Below are 17,305 nucleotides of genomic sequence, written 5' to 3' on the forward strand. Positions count from 1 at the left end.
AGGGGGAGGGAAGGGGAATTGAGGGGGCGAAGCAGGGGGGAGTAGAGGGTCTTTTCTCTTTCTACATGTGGCTGAGCCATCGTGAGGAGCTGCTCATGAATTTGTCTCGTGTTGTGTAGGCTCTCAGCGTGTCTGGCCATAGCAGTCTTGTGTTTTATTCCCACTCTAGGCCGGAGAAGATGGGGTGCTGCTTTAGTAAGGAGCTCAACCCCGGCCTGCAGACTGAGAGGAGCGGTCTGTTACAGCCCCCGCTGAACGATGGGCTGAACGAGGTGACGGAGCGGGTCAGGCAACATGCTGCCGCTGTGGCCCAGCATGTGTGCCTGGACGAAGAGGAGATGTCTGTGGCAGATGGAGTGGCCCAGAGCAAGCCTCCGGAAGATGAGGAAAGAAATGAGGAAGTGGACAACAAAGTTTGGACGGAGGTAGCCGTGGTCAAGGGGGACAGCACCACGCAGAGTGAGAGGGATCTTAAACCAGCCAGCACTCACGAGGAGAAGGAGGCTATTATTATCACAACCAGCACAAACATACATACAAACACGGACGCAGAGGCAGGAGGGACACACACTGCCAAGCCCAGCTGTGCACCGGCTCCCTATATGGAGGTGCTCACACACTGTCCAGTCAGACAGAAGATTTTAGAGAATGCCACACTCAGGGCTTCATGGTTCAGTCAACTCCCAGATGGACAGGAACCATCAAACTGTTGGTCAACTCCCGCCAGGTTATCCCCTCATAATGGCCTGGGCGACGTCACAGTGAGTGAAGTGTCAGATGACCAGCCGCTGCCGCCGCCGCCACTGGTCAGCATGTGTCAGGAGACGCAGCGGGATTCCCCCAAAGCTGAGCACAAGGATGAGGAAGGTGAGGAGGTCTGTGTGGTCACAACAACCCTGGGTCAAGGTTTCGAAACGAGGACCCGGAGCTTCTACAGCATATGTTCCATTGACGCTGATGACCTTGAACATGACCATGTACACGGCCAATCCCAAACAGCTGGAGCAACACAGTCACCGCACGCAGCTGAAGCAGAAACAGCTGTTCTGCCCTGCATAGTGGAGTCTCCTGCAAACAGCCAATCACACGCAGAGGCATCCACAGTATGTGACCAGGAGTGTGTCACTGGATCTAAAATGACTAGCAGCCAGTCACGTGATGAGGAACCAGCTCCAGCAGAACCACATACTCCAGAGGAGACTTCCATTGTCCCATCAGAGCAGACCACCGTACCTCCACAGGTGGTTGACCCTCCCTGTGTCCCACTGCCACCGTCCAGCTGTCAAATAAACGGCGAGGATCCTCAGATGTGTATCACTGACTCTAAAATGACCAGCAGCCCATCGTGTGATAAGGAACCAGCTCCCACTGCAGAACAGTCCTGTACCGTCCCGTCAGACTGGACCACTGTACCTCCACAAGTGGTCGACCCTCCCTGTGACCCACTGCCACCGTCCAGCTGTCAAATAAACGGCGAGGAACCTCAGGTGTGTATCACTGACTCTAAAATGACCAGCAGCCCATCATGTGGTAAGGAACCAGCTCCAGCACAACCACATACTCCAGAGGAGACTTCCATTGTCCCATCAGAGCAGACCACCGTACCTCCACAGGTGGTCGACCCTCCCTGTGACCCACTGCCACCGTCCAGCTGTCAAATAAACGGCGAGGAACCTCAGGTGTGTATCACTGACTCTAAAATGACCAGCAGCCAGTCACGTGATGAGGAGCCGGCTTCCAGCATCGTGTCACAGACACTCTCAGCAGAGCAGACCACCATACCTCGTCCTTCTGTGTCTCCACAGCTGGTTGAACCTCAGTGTGACCTGCTGCCCCCGTCCAGCAATCAAATTAACAGCGAGGACCCTCAGCCGTCCACACAGGACAGCCCCCACTCTGAAGATCTGACTTGCCAGACAGCTGCACAGGACACCAATGAGTCCAGGAACGACATGTTGACAACATCACACACAGATGGAAGTGCATGTGTGGAGGGTGAGACAGTGACGAGGTCAGAGGAGATGATAGTTACAGAGGAGTGTGTGCACTCAGGGGACCACAGAGCAGCAGAGGGACTCTTCAGTGCCACAGAGCAAACAGTGGTGGAATTCCAGGATCAGAGTGTGGATTCTGACTTAAACCCTCTGGACAATCATCTGCAGCACGTCCAAACTCCACAACCAGCAACTGAAACTCCTCAGCTGGATGCTTTGAGTCAGAGCCATGACCTCAACCTCACACCGCTGCACAAGGGGGAGGTAATGTTGCCTCTGTCTGGAGATCACATTGAGATGGATAAATCCTCCCTGCAGAGTGAGGCTATCCCTGTGAGTGTCTGTAGAGGCCACAGTGACGAGGGTGATGTTGGCACGGTAGATACGACTCTTACTGAGGTGTCCTCATTCTCCACCATCTCACCTGTGTTATCACTGCCTATTGAGCTGACTGCCCTCTCCTGTCACACAAATCTGACACCGCTCTCAGATGTGAAAACCACGTCTGACCACTGTGACTTCATCACATCTGACAAGTTAGACGTTAATTCAAATGATCCCACATTTGAATTGAGCAGCATAAAGCCTCACAGTCAAGATGATGAACCTTTATTCACTGAACCTGAGCAGTTTGAGGGCAAACAGCTGGACAGCTCTCTTAAAAATGACTCAGAATCAGATGAGCTTTGTCAGGATGTCCTCTTGGGCGGAGATGACAGACAGGAAGACAAAAAAGTTTGTCAGAACAGCGGACATGTGGAGGAAGGTGATGTTATAGTTGATTCACCTGAAACAGCTGGAAACCTCTCTCAACTACAGACGAGTGAAGACAAATGCAACCTGTTGTCAGAGCGCTGTGATGACTGTACAGCTGTTAACACAACCATCACTCTCCATGGCCCTGAGGGTCAGAAGAACAGCCTTGAAGAATCAAGTCCTCTCACACAGCATCTTCATCCTGAAAGTGAGCTTTCTGTTACTCCCTCCACTCTGCCTCCCTCCTCCTTGACTCTGTTCACATTCTCTGAGGAATGTGAGCATAGTTTCTGTCCAGAGACTGAAACTGCTGAAAGTGGATGCAGACTGACAGTTAATCCATCAGAGAAAGTATTCATGCCTATGTGTGAGGAAGAAGAGCAGGCAACACCTGCACAGGAGACTGATCTGCCCCTCGATACGTCAATCAAGTCTGAATCTGCAGATAGAGTAGAAGAGCACCCCCACACTATGGAAACAGCCTCTGAACTCCCAGAATTATTAACCTCCAGTGTTTCCTCTGATATCAGCATGCAGCATGACACAGCTGACTGTTTACTTCACCCTGGAGATTCATCAAATGGACTTCACTCAGAGGAAGTGAATGATGTGAAGGTGCACATGTCACAGGAGGAGCATCCTACACTTGACAGTGATTTTCCTTTGGAAACTATTTCAGCCACTGAGATGCCGTCCCAAAGTGTCAAGGTCCACGCTGACACCAGCACCTGTGATTCCTGTGATGTGATTCCTACTGACTTAGGCTGTCTGGATGACAATGCTTTGGTGGACCCCACCATGATCCCTGTTGACCCAGGTCAGATTGACGTTTATGCCTCAACTCCGTCATATGAGATTCACTTCCTGGGTCAGGAGCCGCCACCGACCGCTGAGGAGGGAGAGAGGGAAGGAGGGATGAGGGAGATGGTGTCCGAGCTGCTGGGAGAGGACGCCGACTCCTCCGTCTGTCGCCTCTATCCCCACCCCTGGATCAAGCTGGGTCTGGAGGACAGCTGCGGGGGGTGGGCCCAGGGCGCGTCTGAGGCCAAGCCCAGCCAGGGCGAGAGCAAGACAGGCGCCGACGCGGAGCAGATCCCGGCCTTGGTGTCAGAGCTCCAGCCCTCTATGGCCCTGCTGGGGGCTTACCCCTACAGCACTGTGATGCCTCAGGGACCCTGTGTGTGGGACTGGCACACTGATTGCACTCAGCCTGTAAGTGATCATTGACAGTTGGGTTTGGGGAAGGGTACTTTTGGGCTTTTTCTGATGCTGGTGCAAAAATGATAAAATTATGGTACGGGGCTTCCTCCTCCAGACCAAAAGGTGGGTCTCCTGTGACCCACTCTTTGGTCTAGGAATGATTGCTTTAAACAGTTTAACTCTGCATTATAACATGTTTGAGGTAGCCACGAGCTAATGGCTCGATACCCAACCTGTGTTCAGTGGAAGTATTCTGTTTGATATCTTATTCTCAAACAAAAAACATTTTGTCAGGGAAAGAAAAACTTGGTTTGAGGTCAGGAGGGTCTCAGCAGGTGGTTTGGTTATTGATGCATTCTTTACAGACTAAAGTTCAACACTGATCATCCTCTGCTGGAATGGAGGCTGTCAGAGTTTTAAATACTCCTTGTTATGAGGATGTTACATAACAAATGCTGATTGTTCACACAGATGTACTTGATTCAGTCACAGATTTGTAAGAATGGGATAAGAAAAGAAAAAAAACATTAATACTGTGGATACACAGAGTTCTTAAAATAACAGCCTTGATAACAAGGTGAAGAAATAAAAAAATACTTTCCAATAAACAGATAAAATTTAAATAGGGGGATGAAGTGGTAGCCGTGATGTGATTACATCTGAGAGTAAATCCATTCTACTTAAAGAGTAAAAACAAATTTAAGCAAGAAGATATTTTCTTCCACATTACTGTTTCAGCATTCAGAGAGATTAAATAGAATCCAGTCCTGTGGATTTTATTCAATACTCTCATTTACACAATCGAGCAATAGAGTTTAGATAGAATCAGGTTTAAAGAGAGCTACTGCAGAACATTTTCTGTTCTTGATGTGAAACATCTGGAAACACATGCTACTGTTTGCTGTCTTATCGTTTGTTAACGTTCATATTCATTCTTTCAAAATAACTCTGCTATATGGCTGATTGATATAGATAAAATCAACTATCACAATATTTTTGACCAAATACCTTGATATTGATATTAAGTCTAATTTGTAGGGATGACTGTTGGTGCTTTCATGAAGTATAAACACAACGAGATTTTTGATGAATAATTATAAATGGTTTAATCAAATAATAGAACAGGTAGAGCAGTCTGGTAAATTAAGACGTATGCCATATTAGAATATAACAGTATCCAAATCTCGAACTATAACTAGTCTCACATCATGATATTGATAGAATATTGATATATTGCTGTGCCCTATTCTGATGTTCATGTTTGTAAAACATCTGACTTAACTTTTCATATTAGATTAATATTGTGCACGCTGTGTCTTTTTGTTTCAGGAACCTCTTGCTGCCCAAAGCCTTAACCCTGATGCTGAGGTATGGACCAATCCTAACTTGAACCTGGACGTTCCGGGCTCCACCTACCTGCAGTCTCAGGAGTCATGGGTGCAGTTTCCCAACAATCTGACCAATCAAGAAGGTAGCCTGGAGTTATCTTTCATCAAATAATATGTTCTCTCCATTCCAGGGTGTGTTTTATGATGAAGAGTTTGTAATTTTGAACAAGACTAAAGCAGTGTTGCTGAATGATTGTTATCATCTGCATGTATGTTATGATGCTGATGTGCTGGTAAAATTCTGTGGCTGACTTTTAGGATACATGTCAGAGTTCCAGGTGGAGAACATGGGCCTGACTGAAGCTGTGGGGGAGGCAGATCCCAGCACTCTAGAGTACCAGACGCTGACTGCTGAAGCCCCTGTAGTTAAAAGAGAGTCCACTGACCCACCTGTCACAGGTACCAGTCCAGTTAAGCTGTTTATCCTCACCATTTGCAGTGTATATTAACTTTGTTCATTTTCCACGACTATAAAAGGACTGAGGATTTTTAGTTAGTTAGTTAGTTTTTTGTTTTGTCTGCTCTGATTTGATAACGACTTCTTCTGATTTCAGATGAGATGAGACAACAGCTGAGGACAGTTTTGGAGTCCTGTCTGACCAGGTATCACCTCACAACACACTGTTTCTCTTGCTGCTCTTGGAGAAGTCATGTCATCAGATAGTTAGATGGTCACAGACTGTAGTTATTCATGTCTAAGCATAAAAACAAAATATAAAAAGGAATGCCACTGCTCTGATAAAACAGTGCAAATAACAAATTGAGTTTGGTGCTATGTTTGGTATTCTAGCTGCCGCCTCTGTCAGTCATTATTCTTGTCTTGTCAGGAAATCAGTAATAATAAATTCACCCTACAAAAGTCCCACCCCTTTTAGAGCTACAACTTTCTCCTTTTTCTGTTTATAGTACTTACATATGCTGTGTGCTAGTCTCCTCTATGTTTAAGAGAAAACCAAACTGTGAAGATGAGTAAAACATGTTATAGAAATCTAGCTGACTAGCTAGTCAGTCGTTAGCCAACTAGTTAAACTTGCTCAACTGTTATTGGAACACAGATCACAAAGGGGTGGGGCTTAAGGAAGGTCAGCTGTTTCGTCCATCATATGCAGCATGAAGATACTTTTGGTAACGTCTCCAAACCTTCTTTGATAGCATTTCTTTTCCTCTGTCCCTCCACAGGGAGCACCTCGGCAACGACCTGTACCTTAACTCTCAGATGGACAGCGACCAGTATGTTCCCATCCAAACTCTGGCCAGCCTCGACAAGATCAAGAATATCAGCACAGACCTGGACCTCATCTCCGACATTTTGAAATGTCAGTATTTATTCAGGGTGAAAATTTAACCACCAGCTATATGTTGGTAATCTGGTGTGTGTAGTTTGTCTACACAACCGTCTACACTGATCTGGAACCAGGATCAGTCTGGAGGTTGTATTTGTAAATTATTTTTTGTTGGACTGTTAATGAGAAAGAGACAGATGTGGCTTATTGTTGTCCTGAGACGTTCTCTTCTCTCATTGGCTGACAGCCCTGCCGCTGGTCCAGGTGGCTCCATGTGGACAGAAGGTCCGGCCCAGTCAGAGTCGATGTGTCGTCATCCTGCGCGAAATCCCCGACAGCACACCCCAGGAGGCAAGAACCCACCTCCTCTCCTCTCCTCTCCTCTCCTCTCCTCTCCTCTCCTCTCCTCTCCTCTTTTAAGAGTTTCATTGTGTTTTAACATCACTGTTGTTGTGCAGGAGGTGGAGGCTCTCTTTCATGGAGACAATCTGCCCAAGTTCCTGAGCTGTGAGTTTGTGAACAATGACCACTGGTTCATCACTTTCAAATCGGAAACAGATGCACAGCAGGTAAAATACAGCAACGTAACAAAACAGTTACCGGGATCCATCCTGCTACTCTCATTATTCATTTGCTTCAGATGTGCCTTAATGTTCACAGTTTCATGTTGTACATGTTGGAAATAGAAGTTCACATGTCCTTGATGATGCTGATATTGAGAATCTTTGACCATCCTCACACACCATCAAACCTGTGTAACATTTAAGGTCTTCAGCTGTGTGTGGGTTCTGTGAACTGTGTTGGGATAGGAAATAGAGGGCAGTCCTTACCTGCCGAGCAAGTCCTTCTCTCTAAATTCTAGCATGTTTGAACACGTTTGTGAATTGAATACATACAGTTATTTACTTCTCAGTGTCTTCAGCATGGCCTCACATCCAGGTTACTGACCAAAACCATGACCTCCATGCAGACACTACACACCTGAATTTAACAGATTAAGAAACACATTAAACAGGAGGCACACTGTGTAGTTTGTATGATTTGAAAACAAAATAATTCAGACAATCACGAGTCTCTGTCTCTGTGCACATCGTCATCAGGCCTACAGGTACCTGAGAGAAGAGGTTCGGGTGTTTAAGGGAAAGCCGATCATGGTGAGGATAAAGGCCAAAACCATGGCAGTTGCTTCCTATGCTCCGAAAAATGGCTTCAGACCCTCCCAGCTGGACCAGTGCACCAATCATTATGGCTCCTACTACCCCTCAAGCACCTACCAGCAGCCCTGCCCCACCCACATGCCAGCACAGCAGCTGTATGATTTCACCAATGAGGTGTGGGGTCCAGCTGCGACAGGATACGCAGAATGTGGTGAAGTGAGTGCTTTTATGTTGAAATTATATGACAGGAAGTTGTGCCAAGAAGACATCATCATTATAATTACTTTATTATCATATTAACATCAGACAGAGTAAGACTCGTTCTTCTCAGTCTTAGATGATGTGACACTGTTGTTACTTGTGGCTCATTGAATATGTGAACAGCAGCTCTGTGTCTGATCTTGTTGTGTTCTGAGCTGTGTGATTTAGCTGCTGTTGTGTTTTTATGGCAGCATCCAACACTGATGAATGACTTCATGAATGGAGTCTCAGCTGCTTCCAACTTCAAACCTTACAACCCACACAGGCAGAGGTAGCTACTTATCAGTCTTTTGTTTCAATAATTGACACTTCTTAAATCCCACCTCTTTTTGCTCTGTGCTCCAGTAACAGCTGAGCACACCTGGTACCTGGCAGAACCTCAGTCAACTTTCTCCTTTCCTGTTTCTTATGTCCTGTATGTTATGTGCAAGGCTCGTCTATGTTGAAAAGAAAACCAAGAATTTTGGAGGTAAAAGATGTTGTAAGGGTCCTGTAAAAGGCTTTTTAGTCACATTTTAAGTTAGCTAATGCTAAAAAAACAAAAGTTAACTAATTAGTCAGTGATTATAGATGAGCCAATCACATAGTGCATCTATGAAGTTGGTTAAAAATGTTACTGGGGGACCTGCAAAAGCAACACATATATACACATTCATATCTTAGCTAACTAACTATCTATCAGTTGAAGTAGATTAGTTAGCTAGTGTTTTGCTAACATTAGCTAACTTTAGATGTGACTGTATATGTTGCTTTTACAGGTCCTCCAGTAAGATTTTTTGACCGTCTTCAAATTTCTTTTTTTTTCGGCATAAACGAGCCGAGCACAGAGCAGATCTGAGTAGAAGAAACAGAACAGGAAAGCAGAAAGTTGAAAGAGGTTCCAGAAGAGGCAGGAATTAAGAAGAATATGTTTTATCTGTCAAGATGGTTTTCTCATCCTATATGTAATGATGTTTGTAATTCTTCCAGGAGAGGCTCACGGTGGTCAAACAATGGAGACCGTTGTCAGTCCAGTCAGAACGATACCTCACACTCCTCTGAACAAACGTCGGTGGAGCGCCCCATTTCTCCAACGAAGTCGGGTCGAGGGCGGTTGCGCGGCAACATGCGGCGTCAGGGCCGAGGTGGACGGATGGAGCCCAATAAGCAAGCTGTGTTACCCACTTCTGATCGGGGAAGGTAACAGAACATCAACTCAAGTACTGTTCGGTTCTTGTTCTCATATGACTTATACAGTTCATGTAGTTCACAGGTCGTGTTGTGATACCTGCTCAAATAAATATCTGACTGTAACGTCATTATCCCTCCACTATCAGGATGAATAATATTGTGGATGGAGTGGACATGATGCTTCACAAACAAATCAAATTTATGTAAACGTAGACATATGGACAGTTTTGATGATGTCATCCTGAAAATCAGATTCTGACTGACAGCAGGTTGTGCAGCACTTTGTTTTCTGGTGTCGCTGAAAGAGCTCACGAAGAATCCACTGATTCTGATCTTCAGAGCAATTCGACCTCATATCATAATGATGAACAGGTCGACACAGTCTATGATCTTTTACCGGAATGCTGCTAAAAACAAAATCTGTGGTTGGACCAGAATCACACCAGCCCAAACAGACCAAAGCAAACAGGCAAAATCACCAAAGTTCATTGAAACCATGACAACAGGTTAAGTGTGGAAGCAGCTGCTCAGTAGATTAAAAATCTAACGCCAGATGAGAAATCGAAGTGTGGAATAAACCTCCTCTGAGAGGAAGGAAGTGAGGTCATAGCAGCATCAAATGATTCATGATTCAGCTTGGAAACGAAGCAATCAGTAGAAAATAAAATAAGCAAGAAAATAAGTTGAAATCTGCAAAGACAATAAAACAATAAAGTCAATAGAAGGGACAACTGGGGAATTTGATGATTTATCTATTGTATTTAGGTTATCTAAGCTAATATTGGCTGTCACAGACTCTCTGGTACAGTTGATAGAAGATGCTGAACAGTGATCCAAACTTTTCCATTAACTCCAAAGCACTGTAAAGTCAAAATGTCAAAATGTGTTGAAAAAACATGCATCTCCAAAAAGGTGCACATAGAGAGCACATCAATCAGACAGATCAACCAGCCTTCACTCTGAGCTGCAGTAACATCACCGCTCTGCTGTGTCTCTGCTCTGAAGGAGAGGAAACTTCAGCCAGAGGAGGAGGGAGAACGGGAGGTCATGGGACAAGACTTCTGGAAACAATCCTGTAAGAAACCAGTGAGCGTTACTAGTGTTTGTACAGTTTGCTCTGTTTGTTCTTTTTGTACTGACTGTGTGTGTTTGTGCAGAACGCACCGAGTCAGTCGTCTCTTCGCCCGCCGTCTCCTCCTGAGCTCGGGGTGACGAGTTTCCCTCCTCTTCCTCCAACAAACACTGCCATGGCAACAGTACCTGCACCTAATGGCAACATCAAGGTAACCGAGCCTCTGTCTGACACACACACCCACGCACTGTTCATCTGAGTCTCATGCTCAACAAGGTAACAGAGTGTCTTCTCACACTTAAAACCCAGACTGTGTAAAAGCTTAACACACACACACACACACACACACACATATGCACGCACATACATGCACAGCACTGACGTGTCTTTTGTTCATCAGAGTCCAGTTAAGAGCAGCAGCTCATGTGCATCAGAGAAAACAGTGTCACAAGAGCCTCAGCAGTAAGTATCCCTGAGACGGCAGCTGGGTGATGCTTCACTCCTGCATCAGCTGTTTGCTTTCATTCTCGATTTTTTACATCAAATTTATGGTTTGATTTTATTGATAACATGATTAGATCTGCAGCCAGTTGTTTTTCTTCTGCTGGCCTTGCTCTCAGAATATTTCATATGTGGACTTTTATCAGATTTCCAGTTGTCATGGTGCCAGCTGTGGTCAGAGCTGTGTGCGCTGAGATTGTTCTCTTTCTCTCTGTAGGAATGTGAAGGAACGTTCAGAGACGACCAGTGAGGTCAAACCAGCTCAGCTTCCACAGGAACCCACAGTAAGACTTGTTTCAACCATTTTATGGTGTTGAATTATTTCTCCTATTTTTATTTGGGAACAACTTTGGCAGAATATTGCAGAGATGGAATATGATATTCGTCATTTGTTTAATCACCTGAAAATAAGAATCATTGTGTTTTTGTTACATGAGAATGAGACCTAATATCTCCAGAGGGAGCAGGTCCTCTTCCACAGAGGTTGTTATGTTCACAATGCACAGCCATGTTCCTACAGTAGCCCAGAAGGGACAAACAGTTGATTTAATTCATTTCTCCTTAAGGTTTTTTTCCTATAAATAAAACCTTTTTTTCACCTGGACTACCTCTGAGTCTGCCTCCTACTTCACCGTCTGCCTGCAACTATCTCACAGGCTTATCTTGAGTACCTGGGTCATGATTTCTGGAGAGACACATCTCTGTTGTGGCGTTTGCTTTGAGCATTACAAGCAGAGTGACATCTAGATTAGTTTCACTGTACTGGAGAAAAGACCCACATCTCTACGGCCAAAACTCTGCAACTCACACCAAAACTGTCTGGATGGATAAATCGTACTACAGGGAAGAGGGAAAATATTCATTTTGATTTTGTGAACTGTCCCTTTAACAAAAGGGAAACTATGAAATGACACCTGTGTTACCCTGTGAGCTCTATATTCGTGTGCCCCGTTGCTTTTTGTCACACAGAGCTGTAGATAATTGATGCTAAATAGATAAATAAAATTTCTGAAATTCTTCTCAGATGCATGTTGACGTTAGCTGTAGAGGTGAGAGACTCTGATGCCATCTTGTGCTCTGATTGGCCAGGTGTCCAAGAAATTAAGCTACGCCCAGATCTGCCAGAGAACATTGACCAGTGAGCCGGCGCCACCTGCTGACCACGCCTCTTCAGAGGCAGAGAACATCCCAAACTATCCGGGCCTGACGTCTGCACCAGCTCTGTTACCACGGTGATCACATTGGGTGGTGAAAAAGACACTTGGGAACTTTTTTTTGTCCTGTGGGTGTCATATAAGCTGAACATGTATTATTGTACTGTTCTAATAACACAAACCAGCTGCACATTTACTGTAGAAGTTTTAAATGAAGTACAAAAACGCAGCCTTTAAATGAACTACAGTTTGTTCTGGATCTTAACATGTAACTCCTGATATAAATTCTGCTGATATTTACTGAAGTGAGTCCTGGGTAGGAGGGTCTGACCGCTGGCTGGTTCAGGACAGGAGGGGCCGGTGTGGGTCTGGGGTCACTAACCACTCAGGATGTTTAAGCCAACCTTTCAGTTTTTAGTGAGGAAGCTGAAAAGAATGTGTAAATGTTGATCTGCGTTACGTTAGTTTTATTTCTTGGTTTGTGGCACAGATCAGTTTATTGAGGGCCAGGCTCCATTTTGATTTTGTCTTGTTTTGCTGATGGCACTGGCACTTGTTTTCCTGCTGTTTGTTGTTTGTTGATGGTTTCTTTCTGTACAGGATGTTCCGCCATGATTTTCTTTCCATGCATCTGTGTTATTCTTTAGTCTACAGGGCCGCTGTGGGCTCACATGATGATTTTTCTCTAAATGTTGGTACCAGTCACTCAGTTTCCATTTACAGTCTGGACGTTTTTGGGACGTCCAGCCTGTAATGAACTAAGGTCCAGTCTGTATTAATGATTATTTTCCCTTGAAAAGCACTGAATATCAATACCTTATTATCTCTGCATGATTTTTTAATTTCATTTTAGAATTTAATTTATGTCGTATTTTATTTCAGTTTGACAGGAGTGCTTTTGTGTGTTGAAGCTTTAGTCTCACCTGTGTAAAGAGAAGAGTTTAGTTCATGTACCTCAGTGTCATAAGGTCCAATGTTCTGGTCACGGGGAGCCTCATTTCATGTTCTGGCTGTGTGTTGTAGTTTCTCAGTGTCCGTAAACAAGAACTGTTTCAGCAAAAAGAACTTGAAGTGTATTTGAGAACTTGAGTCCAAAGCTCTTTCTGTTGAAAATACAACATTTTAAATGTAAAACAGTTGTCATGGAGAAGGAGCAGGCATGGCTGTGGCACGTTTCTTACTGTCTGTACAGATGTACATATTATTGAACAAATATTAAAGAAGTGCCTTTGAAGTTAAAAATATCACTTTATGTGTTTTTATGTGTTGATGCAAAACTAATCAGGCTGATTAATCAAAGCTTTTCTTCATTCGACTACTGCTGACTTTCTTTTTGCAATTATACATCTGTACGTTTTTTTCTTTAGTTATTTTTTTCTTTAGATATATATGTGAAAGTCTTAAAGGGTAACTTAAGTATTTTTCTGCCTGAACCCTATTTCTCCATGTTTTTGTATCTACACAGCTTTTCACACTGCATATTCCTCTCCTTTGTCCTGAGCTAGGAGTTAACTTAGCCCCTTTTCACACACACATTAACACAGGGTTATACTGAACTTTTTGTTCAAGAGTGAGATCCAGAAACAGCTGTTCTATCTCTCTCACCAAACTAACCAGTCATTTTAACATCATCGCTGTTTTCCTAATTCAGACTCAACAGAAACAAAATAAAACTCATCAGAACCATCTTGGTTTGTCTTTCCACTGTGCTGACAATCACCAGCTCTGGTTTGATCACAGCAAACCCTTAATTCACCGCAGTCGATGTGAAAATATCAGGAGAGGAGTGACAAGGAGGTCGGACATCAGAGACGAAGTGATGTGGGGAGTCAGAACATCTTCACATCTAACACTGTGAACTGAAAGTTTATTTCTTCCAGTTTGAATGAAGTGTGTTTTATGATGATAAAATTATTGTTTCTGTAAATGGAGTCTGGTGGGTTTGGCAGAAGTGATGAACAAAAAGGATCTTACTCTTTAACTAAAAGCTTTCTCTCTGTAGAGATAATTTCCATGATGTTATCAGACACTCAGAATAACAAACTGAGCCTTTCAGTGGCAAAAACATGGGAAAATAGGTTCCAGGTTGAAAAATACCAAAATTACCTTTTAATATTCCAACAAAACATTTTCAGCTGTGAGTTTCTGCTGCATACAGAAAAGCATGTGAACAGCTGCGGTTCTGTCTTATAACCAGCAGATGGCGGATGGGTCACATTATTATAACAGTCATAACTCCATTATGTGGCTCCACCACTTGTTTACAATGAGGATGATTTGATTCCTGGACAGCTATAGGCCTAATGAAAGTGATGAATAATACTAATGAAATACTGACAAATCAGTGCTCACTTATGTGTCACTGCCACATTAGGTTTGTTCAGTCATACTGGACTTAATTAAAGGCTGCTTGACCTTTAATATTAATCCCATTATTCTGTTGAGGTTTAGTTTTCTGTGCAGATGTTGAATAAAGAATGACCACATTAAAAGGCGATGGCCAGAGCAACAGAGGAGACAGGCAATCTGTAAAATAGAAGAGGAGCGAGGAGCTGCGTTTGGCTTGAAAAGTGAAGATAAATCTGCTGCTCTCAAAATGTAGGAAGCTCACGGCATTGTCTCAAAGGCCTGTTTCTTTTACACGTGAAAATGGGTCACAAACTATACTTTCTGTCTGGGTTAACGGACTGAATTTATCTGGCTGCATCCACATGTTTACACATCCAGCAGAAACCATGTGAAGATTTATAATCATTTTTATCAGGACATATCGGCCTCACTATCCAGTGAGATTCACATTTTCTTTTGCACCATTAGGTTGTATTTAAGTGAAATAAGAAGGTGTTGGTGAGAAAAGAATAAATGAAAAGAAGATTTAAGGAAATAATGGCAGTCAGATTCTGATGACACAAGTTGGAGCTGAAAGTTTCAGAAAATTTCCAGTAAGTATGGAAGACTTTGAAAGCTATTTTCTGCTATCATGATGAAAAAAAACAAACAAAACTTTTTTGAAATAATGAGTTGGTTTCTCAAAATAATGAGTTAATATCTAAAAAATAATGAGTTAGCACAAAATAATTACTTGGTATCTCAAATTTATGATTAATGATGATAACTACGACTCAGTGTGTCAAAATAAGTATCACAAAATAATGATTTCCTGTAGTATCTCAAAATAATGATTTAGTAAGTCAAAAATGACTTAATAATTATCATAAAATATTGACTATAATGACAGTTAATGATTTAATGTGTCAAAATAAGTATCACAAAATAATGAGTTAGTATCTCGAAATAAGGAGGAACGTTCCCAGCATAATGACAGATTATTTTCATATATAATCTCTTTGTAATGGCTGGTGGTATTTTTTGTTTTCATCACATTAGCAGATCATGGCCTCCATTATAACCAGAGTGTCGTATGTTAGAGCAGATTTGTGCTTCAGGTGTCACTACACGCAGTCAAACCACCGTCTGTACTGAAGGTGTGGTTGCTCTCTGCGCCCCCTGTCGGTGATGACCGGAACCGCCTCCTCCCTCCTCCGTAGAGTCACGTGACACCAGCGGCAAGAAGCTGCAAACGGCTCTGACTGTGGGGCTGCGCGAGCCTCATCATCATCATCACTAGCACCGCCACAACCACCGCAGAGAGTCCACCGACCAACCGGGATCTTTAACGATTCGAGGAGCCGGGCGCCATGGCGGGCCTCCGCTAAAACCTGACCCGCGTTTATCCTCTTTGTTCTCCCTCGACGCCTCGTAGTCTTTACGCGCCTCCGCCGAGGAGGGGCCGCCGAGGAGAGGAGAAGCTCTCCCTTTCCGAGCGAAGGAGGAGGAGGCAGCAGGAGCAGCAGCAGCGGCGGAGGCGGCGGCAGTTGAACCGGGGAAGGTGTTTTCTACGGTACGAGCCGAATGGCGGACCGTGAGGCGTCGCCGATACCGTTGGAGATCCGAGCCCGGCTGGCGGAGCTGGAGCTGGAGCTGTCAGAGGGTAAGGAATTCATAAAATCAGGGCGAAAAAAGCGCAAGCCTCCTTCCCCCTCCTCCTCCTCCTCCTCCTCTCCCTCCTCCTCCTCCTATTTTCCCTCGTTATCCCGTTATCTCATCACCACCATCATCATCATCATCATCCCCATCCACACCGGGAGCCTTCCTTCTAACGGAATCTAACCGTTCATTCCTGCGGCCCCCTCCTCCTCCTCCTCTCGTCCCCTCCCGCTCCTCCCATCCAGATGTTTGTCAGCCAGGGACCGGCCTGGCCAGCTCTCTGTAGCCGGGGGAGGATGAGGGCAGAGCGGGAACACACTGCGGGATTCGGCCGCTGCTCTTTGTCTCGGCGGTGTAAAAAAACACACCCGACCGGCCCGTTCGCCCGATTTGGGTCCGAAAACCAACCCGTTGTTTGACCTTGAGATGTTGACACAATCAGCCGAGCCTACCTGTGTGTGTGTGTGTGTGTGTGTGTGTGTGTGTGTGTGTGTGTGTGTGTGTGTGTGGTCGGGTTTAATAATAGCATTGCGATGCAACGCTGCGTGACAGAGCAGCAGCAGCAGCAGCAGCAGCACAGAGGGGCAGTTTGGCTTCTGATGCCCCTGATCTCAGCCTCCTGCCTCTGTGTTTTTGGGCCTGCAGAGCAGCTGAGGATGAGGAGGATGCTTGGGAATATTTTTCACCCCCTCCCCTCCTCTCCTCTCCCTCCCTCCCTCCTTCCCTCCTCCTCCTGCTCTTCCTCCTCCTCTTCCTCTCTTCTCTTTCCATACACAGATACAACAAACACTCTCACTCTCCTCTTCTTTCTATGGGCCATTGAATCTCAATCACAGCAATCCACCCTGCTGTTATTTCAACACAACCCATCTCAGATAGGAACAGGGCATTTTCTGCCTTATATAATGGGGATGGCATATTTTATTCATACAGGCTCGGGAAGGCCTACATTGTGAGGGAGGAAGCCTAGTTACATGCTGGATGTGAGCCACCCTGTTGCCTGAAATGTCCATTTCCATGTGCGAGTGCGGTTTGTGTAAAGGGATTCGTTGCAGAAATATAAGGGTTAATCGTGTTGCTTTGCTTTGCAGCAAAAATCAGATATCATGCGGCTGAAGTCGGGCTGGGCGATATAGCTAAGAAATTAATCACAATAAAATGATCCATGTAAGTCGATATCAGTAGTTACTGATCATTGTTAGTGACCTATTTTTTCATAAAAGAGGAGACAAGAGAAAGAGGTTTAATTTAAGCACCTTGACCTGAATTTAAAGGAGAAATTTGTAATATATTTACTCTATTAAATCTTTAAATGACCATGATATGTCATCAGAGATGAAGGAAACATGCTAAATTGAAATACTTGCTGAAATCTCCATTCC

The 17,305-nt window shown here is 44.5% G+C and overlaps 2 protein-coding genes across 5 annotated transcripts in view; both read left to right on the top strand.

Annotated features, from left to right (window-relative positions):
* The first annotated feature begins 61 nt into the window (after window positions 1-61).
* Window positions 62-13,001, top strand: LOC146307869 (uncharacterized). 2 transcript variants are annotated; one of them, XM_084747481.1, is made up of 15 exons: window positions 62-3,962; window positions 5,280-5,421; window positions 5,597-5,737; window positions 5,893-5,941; window positions 6,518-6,654; window positions 6,869-6,972; window positions 7,080-7,190; window positions 7,722-7,994; window positions 8,231-8,310; window positions 9,009-9,218; window positions 10,215-10,284; window positions 10,367-10,492; window positions 10,682-10,743; window positions 11,000-11,066; window positions 11,872-13,001. In XM_084747481.1, the coding sequence occupies exons 1-15, from the start codon at window positions 180-182 to the stop codon at window positions 12,016-12,018; spliced, it is 5,502 nt and encodes a 1,833-aa protein (XP_084603607.1). In that variant the 5' UTR covers window positions 62-179; the 3' UTR covers window positions 12,019-13,001. The 2 variants fall into 2 exon arrangements, 1 of the variants encoding a protein (XP_084603607.1); XR_014772728.1 differs by lacking the exons at window positions 10,682-10,743; window positions 11,000-11,066; window positions 11,872-13,001 and having other exon boundaries at window positions 5,609-5,737; window positions 9,009-10,284; window positions 10,367-10,493.
* Window positions 13,002-15,512: 2,511 nt separating this feature from the next.
* Window positions 15,513-17,305, top strand: part of LOC146307870 (disco-interacting protein 2 homolog C-like) — a 71,980-nt gene continuing 70,187 nt past the window's right edge. For all 3 annotated transcript variants that reach the window (XM_084746924.1, XM_084746925.1, XM_084746926.1), the window contains exon 1: window positions 15,513-15,927. In XM_084746924.1, the coding sequence (XP_084603050.1) occupies window positions 15,849-15,927 (79 nt within the window). In that variant the 5' untranslated portion in view covers window positions 15,513-15,848. The remainder of the gene's footprint in view (window positions 15,928-17,305) is intronic.

This window comes from Lutjanus erythropterus, chromosome 21, assembly GCF_056507025.1.
Source record: "Lutjanus erythropterus isolate fLutEry1 chromosome 21, fLutEry1.hap2, whole genome shotgun sequence".
NCBI lineage: Eukaryota > Metazoa > Chordata > Actinopteri > Lutjaniformes > Lutjanidae > Lutjanus > Lutjanus erythropterus.